The 17,436-nt window shown below is 42.0% G+C and overlaps 2 protein-coding genes across 4 annotated transcripts in view; one reads left to right on the forward strand and one right to left on the reverse strand.

The window, feature by feature from the left end:
* sertad2b (SERTA domain containing 2b) overlaps positions 1 to 11,578 on the reverse strand; it is a 33,006-nt gene extending 21,428 nt beyond the window's left edge. Inside the window, exons 1-2 of one of the 3 annotated variants that reach the window (XM_026355489.1) lie at positions 11,131 to 11,578; positions 10,833 to 10,944 (exon numbers count right to left, since the gene is read on the reverse strand). In XM_026355489.1, coding sequence (XP_026211274.1) covers positions 10,833 to 10,944; positions 11,131 to 11,230 — 212 coding nt within the window. In that variant the 5' untranslated portion in view covers positions 11,231 to 11,578. Of the gene's footprint in view, positions 1 to 9,031; positions 9,307 to 9,984; positions 10,061 to 10,832; positions 10,945 to 11,130 lie in introns of those variants that run through there. The other 2 variants (XM_026355493.1, XM_026355491.1) reach the window with 2 other exon arrangements.
* A 2,082-nt stretch (positions 11,579 to 13,660) lies between these two features.
* Positions 13,661 to 17,401, forward strand: LOC113159102 (alpha-internexin-like). Its single transcript, XM_026355617.1, has 5 exons — positions 13,661 to 13,954; positions 14,906 to 15,136; positions 15,219 to 15,746; positions 16,842 to 16,966; positions 17,065 to 17,401. Exons 1-5 carry the CDS (start codon positions 13,661 to 13,663, stop codon positions 17,255 to 17,257), a joined length of 1,371 nt encoding a protein of 456 aa, XP_026211402.1. The 3' UTR covers positions 17,258 to 17,401.
* Positions 17,402 to 17,436: the final 35 nt, after the last annotated feature.

The following is a 17,436-nucleotide window of genomic DNA, read 5'->3' on the forward strand; positions in this document are numbered from 1 at the left end:
GTGTGAGAGGTGTCTCTCAACCAAAATATTTTTTCGCCATGCAGCTCAATGACCAGGACAGTCAGTAAAACATAACTGTCAAATAACCAAAGTCTGTGTGGCAAAAAAGATGCTGCATTGGCCAACTGGTCCCCCTCATCATCTTTCTTTGTACATCTTTAGTACAGATTTATCTTGGGTCATACATTATTCAGAAAATAGCAGAAAATAACTCATTCAAACAATAATTTTCTAAATGACTTATCCACAATATAAGCTAGAAAAGATTCACAAAATTAGTAATAATACAGGTGCTGCCTTCAGGCCATTCATTTAACTTTATGGTGTGCTATAGTGGCACGTCACATCTCCTTCAAAAACTGACCACATTTAGACATCACACAGCCACACATGTACATGCAGAAAGCACAACATGGGCTTCAGGTCACATGTAACTCCTAAGCAGAGCAAATTGTATTTGCGGATTGAAAAAATGTGAGTTTTCTGATGACCATAAAAGTTTGTTTTGTTTTAGTTAAAAAAAAAAAAAAAAAAAACTATGGGGCAAGGAGCACTGGATAGCTTTTTTCCACAGCTCTCATGCTTTCCTCCATGTCTTATACTGGAGTCTTCGTAATGGGGCAGAGTTTGCCTGGTTGCTATGGAGATAGATCAGTTGTCAACCTAAATAAAGAAACTGTCACATGATAACATAGTTATATGGAAACTGAGCAAACTGTAAAAACAGTATTAAATCAAATGTCCAGCTCGTGATCATCATCATCATCATCATCATCATCATCATCATCATATTTAAATGTATTTATAACATGTAACACAGTGTATGTAGGTCAGTGCATGTAACACACCTCATCTAGACAGTTTTATTACACATGTATTAATATGCATTACTATATTCTTATTGTTTCATTTGTTGCTGTAATGAACCAGCAAACAACGAGATCCGGGAACAGCTCTAGTAGACAGAGTCGAATGGTGCAACTATTGTGCAATGAAATCAAATTCATCTTTATAAAATAAGAGGGCAAGCAGTCAGAGCACAGTCTGCTAAATATTTAGTTTAACCTTCTCCTTCAACACGGTGACTGCAAGCCAAACCCAACTTTGAGCCAAAAAAATGCTTTGCTTCCAAGCTTTTTCAGCCCTAACCACTCAAACAAACAAACACGGACACAGTGTAATGGAGTAACATTTCTGGAAACAACACAGCATTAAAAAAAAAAAAAAAAAAAAAAAAAAGTGGAGAATATGAGCCCATTTTAGCAGGCTCCTGGAACATAACAGCAAATAGGATGGAAAACTGGGCGGGGGCGGGGGGGGTGATCTGGACAGAACAGAATCTAGTCTGGTCTCATCTGGTCCGAACCAGTCCAAACACACGCTTTAAGCACCACATTATTACCAATTGAAGACAGTCTAGTCCAGCTGTGTCCAGCCGATGTCCTGACTTGGTCCGGCCTGGTTCAGTTCAAAGCTAAACCACCAGTGACCAACACAGTGGATCCTACTACGGTCTTAACTAAATCCCTGCTAAGCAGCCAGTCTGGCCCTGCAAACTGGCCTAGCACCAGCCATAGTAAACACAAAGAAACACAATACAAGCCAGAACAAACAACACCTGAACACACACACACACACACACACACACACACACACACACACACACACACACACACACACACACACACACACACACACACACTCTCTCTCTCTTTATACAGCAGAGGGATGTGTTTGCTGTCTTCTTCATTAATTATTGAACTGAGAAATCTGCTATGGAACAAGCCAGTCAAGAGTCATGAGTAGTGGCCTCAGCTAACCATACACACATACACGTCCATACAAACCACATACACATGCTTTTTTCATATCCAGTATAAACAGTAGGCTTTACAAACATGATTTATTTCTTTATATGCAGCATACAACAGCCCAGAGGAAAGTTGATCAAATCCTGAATTAATGTTCCTTGACCACCATTAATTCAGAATATGGATATAAACTAGAATCGTAAAATTAGAGCACTTTAAGTTACTTAAAGGGCTCTTTAAGTTTGGGGAGCTCACTTATAATAATAAGTGTCTGCTACTCCTCCACATGACCTAATCTGGAGGAGTTTTTCTGTTCACATGACCGATCAGTTCTTATGATGTCATCCGGAGGAGTTCTGTAGGAGCTCGTCATCCAAGACTACAACCTCCATACAATGAGCAACAGGTGACAATATCAGGAACCAAAAAAAAAAAAAACTCCAAAAGATAGATGTGATTAAATCCACAAGAAAAAAAGTCTGGTTATTAGTTTTTACTGATTTTTCTTCATGGATCCCAACAGCAAGGTTGGTAACCAATGCAATGCACGGGGTGCCTTTGCCCTCATGAGGAAGTAATGCTATATATGCAGCAGAATCCAACTACCTTCCTACCAGCGCAGTGATCCACCTGTTTCAGCTGTGTGACACACAAGCCCAAATGATGACATCATCATTCAGTCAGAGACCCAACCAGTAATCTCCCCAAATGCTACTCTGCACCACTGACACACACACACACACACACATCAGCCACTTGAATGGCTGCCAAGCTGACACAGCCCTGTATAACAAAATATATAATCATTAAGCTACAATCATACAGAGGCTGCATGCCAAATATCCCCATCTTAGAGATGGCCTGTTAACACACACTCACTCACTCATGCCATGGTTGATATTTGTCAATGTGGGCACTACATGTCTATGGTATAACTAGAGATTAATAGTAATACAAACCATATTTACAATGTATAAGTGTATGCTTTGAGCAGGTACTCTCAGTAGCTGCTGTTTAAACAGCCATACACTTTGAATATCTCAGTAAAGACCTACTGAGGAGAAACAAAAAAGCATTTTATAGTGCACAATTACACCAATCTTGCAATTAGCACATTATGATGGTTGCTGAGCTGAGTTTCTGAAATTCTGTGTACATTTAATATCACACTGACATTTTCAGTTTTATCTTTGATTGATGTTAAATGACATTGTACATGTGCTGTCAATCAAAACCCAATTTCATTATCATTATTCTTTACCTGCACATGCAGAGAGGTACTTCTTGTTACTATAGCTCTTTCTCTTTCTTATAACATCACCACTATTTATGGGGCTTTAGCAGCCTGAAGGTGGACTGAGATGTCGAAGGAGTCCACACAGCACATGGGACTGCTGGTAAAAGCAGCACACGGTAGCAAATTTGACCTGAGTGAATGTCCAGGTCAAAGTTTTAAATTGTTCCATACTTTGTTCTGTCACATAACATACTACATCAGCAAAGTGACATTATCACAGTACAACAGTAAGCTTACAAAGACACTCAAAGAAGAGCTGATATATGTGACATTTAGGAATAAACTATTGAATTCTTTATGGAGATGAATTGATAAGACAGGACTTTTTTTACACTCAACTTCCTGTGAGTTAGTTGAGATAGTAAGCAATACCTTGAAGAGATGCACTCGACAGTGACTCATTTTGAATTCTTATGCCACTATGGACACTGAACATGTTAACATCAGAAGATGAGTATCATGTACAATTGAGAACATCATTTCTAGCTTTTTTCTTTTTTTTTTACATTTAATAAAATGCAACATGCCAAATTTTCATTGCATTCATTCTCTGTGGGATTTATGAAAATAGCAGAGTTAATGACCTCAAGAAACACACTGGTGTTTCTGCACATGTGCAAATTGTGTCTTTTAGGCTGCATCATACGAACAGTATATTCTTACTGTCACACACACTCTTCTAGAGTGGGAGGAAGAGTGTGTGGGAGGGGGTATTCCAACAGAGTACATGATGTAACATGGATTACTTTACAGGTAGTGAAGCAATGAGTCACTGTGCTGAGGGAGGTAACATGATAACATCCCAACGACTCATCATCTGTGTGTGTGCATCATGTGTTACTCACACTGAGGGGACTGAAACCTGTTCACACGTTCTGGAGACTTGTCTTTCTTGTGGGGACCAAATGCTGGTAAGATTACGGTTAGGTTAAGGTTAGAGTGAGGGTTAGACTGGCAAATGGTGGTTATGGTTAAGATGAGGGCCACCCTACAGGAAGTTAGTGTAAATCAGTGTAAAGTCCCCTCAAGTGATAAAAACAAGCCCTACTACCTAAACTACTATTAACAGCCAACTTCACTGTTATTTTAATTTAAATGTGGGTGAGTGTGGACGTTTAGTTTGGACATGTGCCATTTGACAACTTCAATCTTAAATAAACTTCCACTTGCTTTTTCCACAGATTTTCCAGTGCAATCATCTGCGGTAGATGACGTCGGCTCAGCTGTCATGAAGAAAGCTCGGTTATCATGTGATTTATCTATCTATCTGGAGCCTTATCCATTATAAATATCAGAAGAGGAGCAAATGCTGCTCTTGTGACATCTGATCCCCCTCGTCCTTGTCCGTGTGTGTGTGTGTGTGTGTGTGTTCTGGTGTACAGTATATGTGCCTCAGATCCGTGCGCGTTGGGACTTGTCTCCTTTGGATTTCTGAATGCAGCATTCTTCCTTCCTCAGTCATTAGGTAGACTACTAAGTGCATTGTAATGCACGGCATAAACATATTGTAAGTACAGCAGGGAACAGCGTGTAAAGTCTAATGAATCATGCATATTAGACCATTCCTAGAAGCTAAGACATTGTCTAATGTAACAGTATTTTAACAGCAGTTGGATTTTTAGAGCACCCCTTTAACTGCAGCTCGTTGCAGCTGCTGATGAAGATCATGTGTTTAAGAATATAGAAAATGGTGGTGTTTGAGTTGTGATTTTCTGTCATACTGTTATTGGCTACACTGTAACATCTATTCCATTCGGGCTTTCTAACTATTTTCCTGACTGCAGACAGTATCAAAAGACAGATGTTTGTACAGATTTTAAGTAAAGTGGGAAGAAAAATGAAACCTAACCACACACGTGCACACAGTCACTATGTGACAGAGGAGGAAAGAATCAAGGAAAGGTGCTGCTCGTGTGAATAATGAAAAGAAGGTCAGTGCCTGAAGGGGTGGAGCGATGGTGAACACTCTGCTGTAAGTAAAAGTACAGAATATAGAGCAGCCACATACTGTACACATATAGGAGAAGCAGACACTAGATCGACTGCTGCGATGGCAGCTTGAACAGTGATGGGAAACACTAAATCTGATTGGCTCATGTTTGCACCTTCACCTTCTCTTCAGCATTTCAGATACAGGTGGTGCAAATGCTACTGCATGCACTGTATACAAAATATGACGTACATTTCAGCATCATTTAGGCTTTAGACTCACTCTCAGTGATTCTCATGTGAGTAATGAATATGTGTGTGTTTCTACAGCTCATTCCACTTTGAGATGTCTATTTGACAATAAATGATGCTACATATGTGTTAGATCAAACATTGCTTTGTTTAATTACATTTACAGGAAGCTTACAATAAAGTTTAGTTTGCATTTTGCTCCAGAGGAACAGTTAAAGTATTCAATTAAATATAAATATTATCTTTTTACACTGAATTAAGACAAACATCACTTTCAATAAGTCTTTTTTGTCTTTAAACCAAAACCACAGAAGCTAAAATGCAGGGAATGTAAGAGATCTAAACGTGCTCAAACTAACTTGTTATTGCATCCGAGGATGAGCTGAAACTTTTAATTGGCTCCATCAGTTTTTCAGGTTATGCTAAATAAATCCAGCACATCTACTACGCATTATTTTTTCACTGCGTGGAAGCCAATCCTGGAGGAGTTCAGGACAACACTAGTGGTTCATTCTTTTAATGGACCTAGCGCTTAATTAGTTAGCTGGCAAGCTACAGGAGAATTTTTATTTCATCAGGAAAGCCAACATATAATTGACAACACGTAATTGAATTGGGTCGGCTGAAAAAACAACGTACGTATTTGCTTTCAGATGCCATGATTCAATTACATGGAACCTGTTCACAAGATAAAAGTAATTAAAGGCACTGTTTCGTTTTCTGGAGTGAACAATAAATCAATGGCCCACTCACTAATATATATATATATATATATATATATATATATATATATATATATATATATATATATATATATAAGTATTTTGAGTGGTAATGCTTGAAAATGGAAAGCTACAGTAGATGTGGCAACAGTAACTAAAGGATAAGGATCGTTGTGATAACAGGCTTTTGGTGAGCTTCTCTGGTTAGTTCAACAATTAAAGCTCAACCAACACTAATATTCCTTAACAGCAATATCTGGGGCTGAAGCTGATGATGTATTTTCTTGATGAGTGACAGCCACAGTGAGAGTCCAGCACGACATTCAACAAATGGCTGTTAAAGCCCACAGCATTGCAGGAACATGATCTACACCTCTTGCCTGTCGTCCGACTGACCCACAAGCCCACAGCGCACACTCCAACTCTAATGATTATTAGGAATTTAGACTGTTCTAGCCAGTGTGCTTCTTTACCCACATGTCCATCTGACAGCGTTATGCAGCATCTACACACAGAGACAGAGACGAGGGGTCAGGGGATCGAGTTCAGCAGATGATTCTATAAATTTAGGAAATTAGGAATTACACCATACCTGTTCACTGTTAGGGCTAGTGCAGTGCAGTGCAGTGGAGTAACACCAGTTCTACTGAGGGATTATTGTGTGGTGATGCTATCATCACAACCACTCTCCCACTGTCTATTTATAGTTCACAGAGCTCTCTTATTCTCTCTCTCTCCGTCTCTTGCAGTCTCTCTGTCAGATTCTCCACATCGAATGCCAAATGCATTAAAAGAAGAAGGCCACGAAAAAAAAAAAAAAAAAAAGAACCACCAACCAGCAGTTAGTGGTTTCATACTGAGAGAGGAACAAAGCACCTGCCCCTGAGCTTACGCAGAGTGATCTTACATTTGGAAGCTGGTAAACTTTCTATGATACGATGTATATAACTTAATGCAGGACATATAGCTGGAACAGAGCGTAACATTTTGGGGGATGTCTTCAAGCACAAGGGCTCATCTTCCCCACAGGTACACATCTTTAGACATTCTGAGACAGATGCTTACTGATGTGTTCATCAGATTCATTTTTCTGGAGTACTTAAGTTCAGTTGATGAAGACACACACCCAGGCTTTTCCAACCACAAATCTCAAATCTGTTAATCAGCAGCATCAAGGAAAAACATCTATAAAATTATAGGCAGGTGACAGTTTATCCCGACCCATTTTAGTCAAAGCATGGATTTAGAGATTCTACTAGCAAAAAAATTATAAAAAGATTTCAGATTTTAGGCACATGGCTCTACTTTAAGGACTTAAATGTATCACTCCAGTGACCACTGGATGGCGGATGCTTCTGTCAAACGAGCTGTAGTGTCTGAGCCCCGAGCTGGGAACACAGATGAACCACGGCACCTTAATCTGGATTAGCTGCTAAATTAGAAGCCTGGTTGCTTGTGTAATCCCGTTGACAAAGTTCCGGCAGCCCCCGTGGCCATTTGACGGCAGCCATGTCATTCAGGCAAGGCCAGCATGGGCCAGACGGAACAACTGGCTGATGCAGTAGCTACCAATACAGAAAGTACAGTTATCTTAACATAAATTTAAGATGGCCACTATGAGAGCACATAATTAAAGAAGCCAGAGGACTGAATAGCACAGTAGCAGCTTGTTGTCAGAACAGAAAAAGTAAGCATATAGTAGATTTACCAGTTTATCCAGCCGCCTTGCAACCTTCTGCTTTATGCCTCCTCCCCAGCAAACTGCAGCATCCTGCAGATGTCTAATGACCTAAGCCGCCTTAGGAGGAAAAGACACGTGTGTGAAGTGACCAGTCCAACTTCTTGTCCAGGTGTGCCCGTCTCTGCATCACTGCCAGTAATGTCCTACAAGCCTAACTTCACAGGTGGCATCAACAGCAGGTATGTGCAGAGAGTTTCTCATGGGCAGCGGCACAGATAATAAATAAATAAATAAATAAATAAATAAAGGCAGGGACTTGAGTCCCCATATTCACACCTTATGCACATGCATATACTTGTGCATAGCTCCTCTCCACAATAAGACTTCTACATTTCGTGGCATAGTTCTATGTCCTGTTTTTAAAAGGCAGCAGCACAAAGTAGGCAACACTACAGATGTAGATGTACATAGAATGAAATGGAAATACTCACTTCTTCAAAATGTCCTACAGTAAATACATTTAACCACTGTGTCACCATTAGTATCATTTCTCATACACTTGATTTGATGACAATTCAGGTAGGCACGCACGTACACACACACCTACACACACACCCAAGCAGTGCCATATCGCCAGTGACGGTGTGTGTGTGTGTGTGTGAGCTTAAAGACAACTTGTTTATATAATGCAGGCAGCAGCCGGAGCATCAGCAGCGGCAAATACGCGCTGAACTCCCGAGTGGCAACAAGAAAAGAGAACACCACGGCCACTTGATCCAAAAGGTGCAGGTCCCACTAGTATGAACACACCTGGGACTCAGGCTCTTTTAAAAAATGGAGCTATTATCCATGCAGGCTAGATGTGTTTGATAAATTCAGCTCTAGCAAACTTTTAAACTGATTCACACATTCGTTCCATCTATTTCAGGAGAAGGGGCACCAGTGCCAAATAGTAAGATCCCACTATAATGTGTCACACACAGCTTGTTGTAGGCTTTGACGATTTGACAGGGAGTGTAAAACATTTGAGGCAGTCCTGTTCCATGGCGCATTAGCTCGTAATAATAAGAACAAGTCTATATACGACGTTTTTCCATTGTGGTTTGGTGCTACAGAGTAACGCGTAACGGGAATTCCGCGCTGCGCTTTTCCTCTTGCGAAAGCGTCGGCTGCAGACAGACAACAGTATTTATCCATTCAGTGGGCACCTTCACCATGCAGACAGATACTTTCTGTTTAAAAAGGCTTAAACAGACGCTTTAAAGACGCATCATTCACAGTCTCAGCCAAGATCACCAATCTCCAGACGAGAGCAGAAGATGCGGTTAAAGACACTCACCCCCTATGGCAGATCCGTCCAGCACGGTGCTGAAGTAGAAAAATAGATTTGGAAGAAATGGCTCTCCAGATTTGAGTCGGCTGGAAAGCTGGATGTCTAATTTCTATTTTCCCATTTAAAAAAAGAAAACTGATGGTCCACGTACAGGCTCAGTCCCTCGTCTCCAAAGTGACTGATCGCGACCAATGCGAAGTCATGTAGGACCAGCGAGTCTGGTGATGCATTTAAGTGTCAGGAAACAGATCGGAAGTACGAACTTACTGCCTAATACCTACCTCTTCTACTGAAACCTACTATTCTGACAGTACAAAGTCAATATGTCATATAAAATTGGATCCATTTAGATTTTAGATGATAGATTTGATTATAAATAATAATACTTTAAACCGTTATTTTGACAATTCCATACAAAACCTATACATTGAGGATAATACGTGACATGCAGTATAACACATAGCTAGTCATATTAATATGGTTGCTTCCGCTGAAACTATTAAATACTAGCATGCTGGGAAGACTTCAATCATTTGTTGACTTATTGAAGTCCCTGTAAGAATGTGCAGTTCATAGTTCTTAATATTTTAAACACGAGTTGAAAATATCGCCACGGTCCGTGAACGCAGCAGCGGGCAGTCTGTGTGACAGACATGTCGTGCGGTGACTCAGAGCTGAGTCAGAGTTTCGTGTCCCGCCCACACAGCGGTGGCGGCCAATAGCGTCTGTGCGGAAGCGAGCGCGGTGGCGAACAGTCACGCAGCCCTCCACAGTCTGTGTGTGCGGGTTTAAAGGGACCAGTCCTCAGCTGGGGGCATGCACGGAGCATTTAAAGCCACAGATGTTATTAAATATCAAATATGAACCAAGATCCTTGTGAACATCTGGATAGTTGGCTGTTCAGTACCTCAACACAATCAGGGGGAATCTGGTTGGGGCAAGTTAAAAGCAGCACTAACCTCTCCCTCAGTTACACCACTATGATGTCCAAGAGCAAGGCCCCCAGACCAAATCTGTAGGTGGCGACGCCAACATCTGACCTATGAGACGAGGATTTACATTTTGATGAAGAGCAAACTTGGTCACTGTGACTACAACTTTGGTGAACTGAAGCATCAGAGTACAACCTGCTCCATAAAAGAGGAAGGATTTTCTGACAGTAACAGCACAAGAGTCAGTAATACAAAACCAAAGTTGAATTTTTGCTCTTGACGTTGTTCGTGAATTCTAATTTTGTGCAGTAAGGGGAAGTAAACACAGCAATAGATTAGTAGAGTGTGGAGAGATGATCCATTAGCTGACAGGTAACCTGATGGCTGCCGCAGATCAGCCAGTGACCTTGTAAGCACTCAGTAACCTTCCAGCCCCACCTATCTAAGGTGGTGGTGGTGTGGCCCCATCTATATCTGCCCCACCTGAGATAGGTGGGGCTGGAAGGTTACTGAGTGCTTACAAGGTCACAAATGTGCAGAATTTCAGTACAGTCACCTATCTCCGGTGTAGCCTCCACTTTACCGGTGGTGCAGCTTCACTGGTGTAGAACTGGTCTGACAACTAGTAAGCAAGTTACAGCCCAGTTCCCTGGAATGCTTGGTATCTATTATACCATCATCTACTTTGCATTCACTCAAACGTCAGTGCCTTATGTACAACTTTCATTATAGGACTATAGTAGTACCACAGGCAGATAGAAGTACATGTAATATCATTATTTTGGTTACAGTAATGTCACACACACACAAGCCCTGTTTACGGTTATGCACAGTTATGCACACAGGGTGCTTACTGAAAGTCTGCTGCCCTCTACCTTCTGAACTTGAACTGAGCAGGCTCCCTCCTGTTTTCCATCAGCCCTGGAGAAGCATTTGCATCAACCTCTGGAACCTTGAATCTCGGTTCCTCGGCAGGTGCAGTTAGCTCTGAAGAGTAAAAATAAGTAACACACCAGTTGACATCAGCACTCAATGAGAGCATTGATCCAGCAGAAATCATCATTGTCAGTGTGTGTGTGAGGATGTTTTATGTACAAAACAGACTACAAACTGGAGAGGCACATTTGAAAAGCTAATTCTTTAATCCCCTCACTTTGAATCATTCTGGACTACCTGTGAATGTGACCCTGTCTGTCAGAGTCATCACCAGATTAACATCCTCATAGGCCGGAGGTAAAAGAAAAAAAGAAGAGCTGCTGGGCCCCTGGTTCATGCATTATTAGTTGTCCTCCTGCAGTACAGCGCAGTGTAGCACAATATAGTACAAGGTATAGTAGAGACTCTCCATCCCCAGACACTTCAGTGCAGCTTCCAGCATTCAGCCGCAACCCCAGCCTCCTCTTTCAAGCAGCTTCAGATCCAGACACCTTCCATTCAGACGCACCCGTCTTCACCTATAATCTTTGGCAGTCACCCTTTACCATCTCCATGCAGCTGACTTCAAGAATCAATCTGAATCACGTAAGAAAACAACTACAAGCTCACACAACGGCCACCGCAAAGGAACAGGAAGAAGGAAGAGACACAAAATGAAAACAGACAACAAAAACAACAGCAAAAGGATTCATGTAGAGGGAGCAAGGGAGCTTGTTGTCTCGGGAGCAAGAACACCTTGTACCCAGGCCTGTTTCTCTTCACAACACCCTGTCACATGGTGCGGCCACCAGCAGCACAATTCAGCTCTTGAGCTAAGGCGGAGCTGACTGGTTCATTTGAATAGGAATGTGTAAAGTATGATTTATCATGGGATTTGTTTTTTTATACTGACTGATTAAAGCTTTACATAAACATATTTTATCAGTCATTGACTGAGCAAGATAAAACAAAAATCTAGTTTATTTAGTTTCAACGTGTTACCTTAATCAAAATAATGAAAATGTAATGTGCTGTCATGGAGGTCCATTATCATTTTCTGTTACGTCTTTGCTTTTCTTTAAGCTACCCTTACCCCTTAACCCACAACGATCTCCATGACATGTCCTGTCCTGCTCCACCCCCATGTGGTGGAGGCCTGCTACAGCGTCCTGAAGGAGGAGAGATTCTCTGAGTGAGAGCCTATGCAAGACTAGACTAAATGTACCGTTGATTTATCAACTCCACTAAGAAAACCTTAACAACACAACATCAGATAGATTGGGCAGTGCTGTGTGTGTATGGTTGTTTTAATGTGACACAATAAGACTATAGTAATCCACAGTATTTATAATACTGCTTCACTGTGTGCATCCATTTTGGATTTTGATGTCAGGGCAGCACAGTGTGGTTAGCACTGTCTGGTTCACATCCACAGGGTGGGCTGGTTTCTTTCTGTGTCTGCGTGGGTTCTCTCCAGGATTTCTGGCTTCCTCCCACCTCCAAAGACATGCATTTGAGGTGGTTAGGGGTAATAGGTGACTCTAAATTCTGTGTCTCTGTGTGTCAGCCCTGTGATAGACTGGTGACCTGTCCAATTTGTACGCTGCATCTTAACCAATGAAGGCCAGGATAGGCTCCAGCACTCAGATTGCACTATGCATGTACACAGACAGGTGTGAACAGTGTATCTGCTGCCCGCTTGTGATCTCAGCAGCCACGATGCATTTTAAAACAAGTGTAAACAGGGTCAAGCAGATTAAAAAGGTCAAATATTAGATAATAGCACAGGGTGCTGTCTGTCATTAGCATTGTATTAGGGGAAGTGCCGAGATGTGAGAATGTCTGTACGTCAGCTGAAACTAGAGGTTGAGTGATGCAACAGGGCAACGACCCAAAACACAACAGAATGGCTTCAGAAAAACAAAATCTGCCTTTTAGAGTGGCCAATAGAGCCCAGATCTCAACCCAATAGAGATTCTATGGACGGACTTGAAGACAGCCACACACGTCACATTCAAAGAATATGAGAGCTAAATGTATTGTCTGTGTATTTTTATATCTCCGTTATGCTTGTTATATTTGGCAAATTCACACCTGCTGATGTTCCAAACTAACAGGTGTCAGTGACTTCCTGCTGCTGAGTGGCGGAGCTGTTGGACCACACAGGCTGCTGCTGGTGTTGGTTGCCCTCTGGGCCAGATTCACTGATTAATCCACTAGTGAAGATGGTCTCAGCTTTTACTTAAACTCCTGTTTAAAAACTAAACATCTGTGTTGTGTGAAATAAATATCCTCTTAAAGGGAGGCTGTGGTTGGAAATTGTGAATTGGACAACACATAGGTTTCAGTTAAATTAAAAAGTACATTTGTTGACACCATCCACTATCTCATTGCCCCCTCATAAATCAGGGCCCAGGTCTAAGCTGAACACCTCAAGATCAGATAACGTGTGTTATGTGCTTTATTATTTGTGTTTATAATGTGTTTAATTGTGCACAACAAAGCACCACAATGTGATCCTGCGTTTGTTCTGCTGGTTTGAATAATAAATGCATTTTACACACAAGAAAGGAGATCTAAGCAAATTGGTTTTACAGTTTTACATCCGCGTTTGCTTTGTCCATCTTGAAAAGCAGCAGCTCGTTTCACAGCTTAATTCCACTACATCAGTGTTGCGCGTTCTTGTGCGTAACGCTGTGCGTAAATTAGTTCGCTCCGCCTGCAACCTGCTTTATAAGCTCCCGCAAAGCTCTTTAAGTCCCAGTTTTATTTCTGACTCACGGCAAAGATGAGCTACGGAGACCGATACACCTCGTCATCCTACAGGAAAGTTTTCGGGGATTCTCCCAGATTCCCCGTCTCCTCCTCCCGCATGAGCGGCGCTTCTCCTCGGTTCTCTCCGGGGCTCAGGTCCATGGCTGCCGTCCGCAACAGCGCGTCGTCTGTGACTTTGTACAGACGGGCCGGACGGCCCTCCACCTCTTTCTCTCCGGTTCCGACAGACTCCCTCGACTTGACCCAGACCTCTGTGGTCAACAATGAATTTAAAATCATTAGAACTAACGAGAAGGAGCAGCTTCAGGTAGGTGTAAGGGCTGGAACAAATTAGGTTTTTGCATGCTGGAATTCAACAATAATATAAAGGATTGTTTCTAAATCAGTAGACTACTGTAAATGCTGCACTCACAGTAATGATGGTGATGGTGATCAGTTCTGATCAACTGATCAGTCATCAAAACTCTTTCCATTTTATTTTCAGCTCTAAGTCACAAAAAGTGATTTGAGGTTGAGGTTCAATTCGATTCAATTTTATTTGTATAGTGCCAAATCACAAGAGAAGTCATCTCAAGGCACTTTACAGTGTTTAAGGTTTAAGACCTTACAAAAAATGACTATATATAGAATTATATAGGAAACCCAACAATCCCACTTTAGCAAGCACTAGACAAAAGTGGAGAGGAAAAACTCCCTTTAGAGGAAGAAAGCAGCTCCAGCAGAACCAGGCCCATGGTGGGCGGCCATCTGCCTCAACCGGTTAGGGTGAGTGGAAAGAGGAGAGAGAAAAGAAGAGAAAGCAACAAAAATAACAACAAGCAGCAAAAACATTAGGCAGGTTACCTGCTGTTCTTTTCTCTCTCCTCTTTCCACTCACCCCAACCATAAAATGTTGTGATCTATAGTGTCGAATGCAGCATTAAGATCTAACAAAATGAGTATAGAGACAAGTCCATTGTCTGATGCTGGGAAAAGATCGCTAGTGACCTGTATCAGTGCCATTTCTAATCTATGATGTACTCTAAATCCTGACTGGAAACCTTCATACAGGTTATTCCTGCGCAGGTGCTCACATAATTGCTTTGGAACTACTTTTTCGAAGATTTTATAAATAAAGGGCAGATTGGACATTAGTCTATAATTTACTAAAACTCAGAGTCCAGAGTAGGTTTTTAGAGTAGAGGTTTGACTATTACATATGTGTATCTCACTGGAAGATGTTCTGTGGTTATAAACTCGTGTTTACCCTGTTGCCTAGGGCCTGAATGACCGCTTCGCCATGTTCATTGATAAAGTGCGGAACCTGGAGCAGCAGAATAAAGCGTTGGAGACAGAGCTGGTGACTCTGCGGCAGAAACAGAGTGAGCCGTCCAGGGTCACTCAACTCTACCAGCAGGAGATGAAGGACCTGCGGTCACAGCTGGAGGACCTGAGCAGGGACAAGAACCGAATCCTGATTGAGAGAAACAACATGGAGGATGAGATGCAGGTAAAAACTATCTTTTATCTTGATCTCATCATTTTTATTTTTCCTTCTCAGCTCTTAATTATTTTCTCATGTCTCATTCTAGAAGCTTAATGTAAAGTTTGATGAGGAGGTGAGGGCACGGGAGGAAGCTGAGCAGACCTTGAGGTCTTTCAGGAAGGATGTGGATGATGCCACAGCTGTTCGCCTCAACCTGGAGCGCCAGGTGGAGTTGCTGATGGATGAAATCTCCTTCCTGAAGAAAGTCCACGACGAGGAAATCCAGGAGCTGAGCACCATGATGGAGGCGCAGCAGGTTTCCGTGGAGGTCGAGCTCTCCAAGCCAGACCTCACATCAGCTCTGAAGGAGATCCGCAACCAGTACGAGTCCATCGCCTCCAAAAATCTGCAGTCGGCCGAGGAGTGGTACAAGAGCAAGTTTGCCAATCTCAGTGAGCAGGCCACCAGGAGCAATGAGGCCATGAGGGCTAGCAGGGAGGAGATCAATGAGTTCAGGAGACAGCTTCAGTCCAAGACCATTGAGAATGAGACCCTGAGGGGCGCCAACGAATCTCTGGAGAGGCAGATCACAGAGATGGAGGATTCACACAATGCTGAAGTCACAGCCATGCAGGCAAGTAAAGAAGGCCATTAAAAAGTCTACTTCTACAAAGTATAGCTGTCTCTTTAAAAGCTCTTTTCACTCAAATGATAAACTATTGGCCTGTATTATCCAATATTAAGCTAATCACTGTTCCTGTAATTGGTTGAGGTTGAAACGCCTGCTATTAAAATGTGCTAGGAAAAAAAACAACAACAAAAAAAAAAACACTCTGTGGCACCCAATGCCCCGTCACCTGCTGCAGGCACGGTCTGCCTGGAGGTCACGGCTGTCTACAACTGAGTAGAATAATTGGATTGGAAGTGAGCAGATCCCACTGTCAGGTTCCTCATGAATTATGTCACTGCTTGAGCAAAGCTCTTAGCTAACTGCACACAGCAGGGAGTCCCCATTACCAACACACAGCCAAGGACAGAGGAACAAAAATAATAAGAACGGCACTAGCACCTCTATTGTTCACTAATTGTGAGTGACTTCACAATTAGTCACTTCCTGCATTCTCTGCTGGACTTATTGGCAACCTCACAAGGACAAATGTCTGTGAAGAAATTCAGTCACCCAGGTCAGGTTATCCCAAAAAAATGCTGCTCTGTCAGTTCAGTGAACTTGAAGTCTTTAGGAGCTTAACAGCCGCCTACGAAGCAATAAATGTACTGCCAGACTATTTTAAATGCCTTCATTGTTACATCGAGCAGAACTACAACTACTAATTACAGTATCAATATCTCTATAATAAACATATTCTTTTAGTAACACGAATAAGCACAAAATGGGAGCAGTGAGTCTTCCAACTACAACGTCTGTAACAGAGATGGTCTAATTCAAGTTCAAGGTCTAGACATTACTGTAAGTGTGTGCTAATCACTTTAACAAGCCTCTGAGTGACCGAAACAGTTCTGAGTGAACTGACCCTGCGTGTCTATTAGATTAACCCCTGACCTGCTAAGAAGGATTCAGGAAAGCCATCTGCTTTCACTGGCTTTTTTAGAGAAAGTAAAGCTAAGCCCTAAAGGATACTGGGCTGCTAGGAAAACTGTAATTAGACACAAATGATAATCTTTCTGCTTTTATCTAATTTTAACATCTTTAACATTTCCAACATGACAGGAGACTATCAGCCACCTGGATACTGAGCTGAGGAACCTTAAGGGTGAAATGGCCCAGCACCTCAGAGAATATCAGGACCTGCTCAATGTCAAGATGGCCCTGGACATAGAGATAGCTGCCTACAGGTGCTAAATTATCTTAGTGGATGAACTGAACAAAAGAAATGTGAGTTGTAGTAAGTCTGCGCACCCAGTCTGAATTTTTCTTTCTTTGACCCGATAAGGAAACTGCTGGAGGGGGAGGAGACTCACTTTAACTCTGGGATGTCATTTGGTGATGCCAGCTACAACTTCCAGCCACGAGCCTCAGCCAGTTCCTCCAGGAGCAGCCAGAGGGAGAAAGAAGGAGCCACGAAGGAAAGCTTCAAGGATATCAGTGAGGATAAAGACGAGGCAGATATCAACTCTAACAACTGAACAAAGACACGCACGGATATCCGCAAAGTGAGAAGAGATATACTGCATACTGTAAATGTGTAGTGAGTTCATAGCCACCTACTGTACTTGTTAAAGACAACACTGATACACATGCTTAGAAGGAAGTCAATCTTTTGGTGTTGACATTTATCCTGTCAGTGTTAGATGATCTTTGAACT

The sequence above is a fragment of the Anabas testudineus genome, chromosome 15 (genome assembly GCF_900324465.2).
Source record: "Anabas testudineus chromosome 15, fAnaTes1.2, whole genome shotgun sequence".
In the NCBI taxonomy this organism is placed as follows: domain Eukaryota; kingdom Metazoa; phylum Chordata; class Actinopteri; order Anabantiformes; family Anabantidae; genus Anabas; species Anabas testudineus.

Excerpts from the sequence above, each read along its gene's own strand:
- LOC113159102 (XM_026355617.1), top strand. The coding sequence starts at position 13,661 with ATGAGCTACGGAGACCGATACACCTCGTCATCCTACAGGAAAGTTTTC. Across the intron at positions 15,137-15,218 it reads ACATGGAGGATGAGATGCAG|AAGCTTAATGTAAAGTTTGA; the intron begins GTAAAAACTATC and ends GTCTCATTCTAG. Across the intron at positions 16,967-17,064 it reads ATAGAGATAGCTGCCTACAG|GAAACTGCTGGAGGGGGAGG; the intron begins GTGCTAAATTAT and ends TGACCCGATAAG.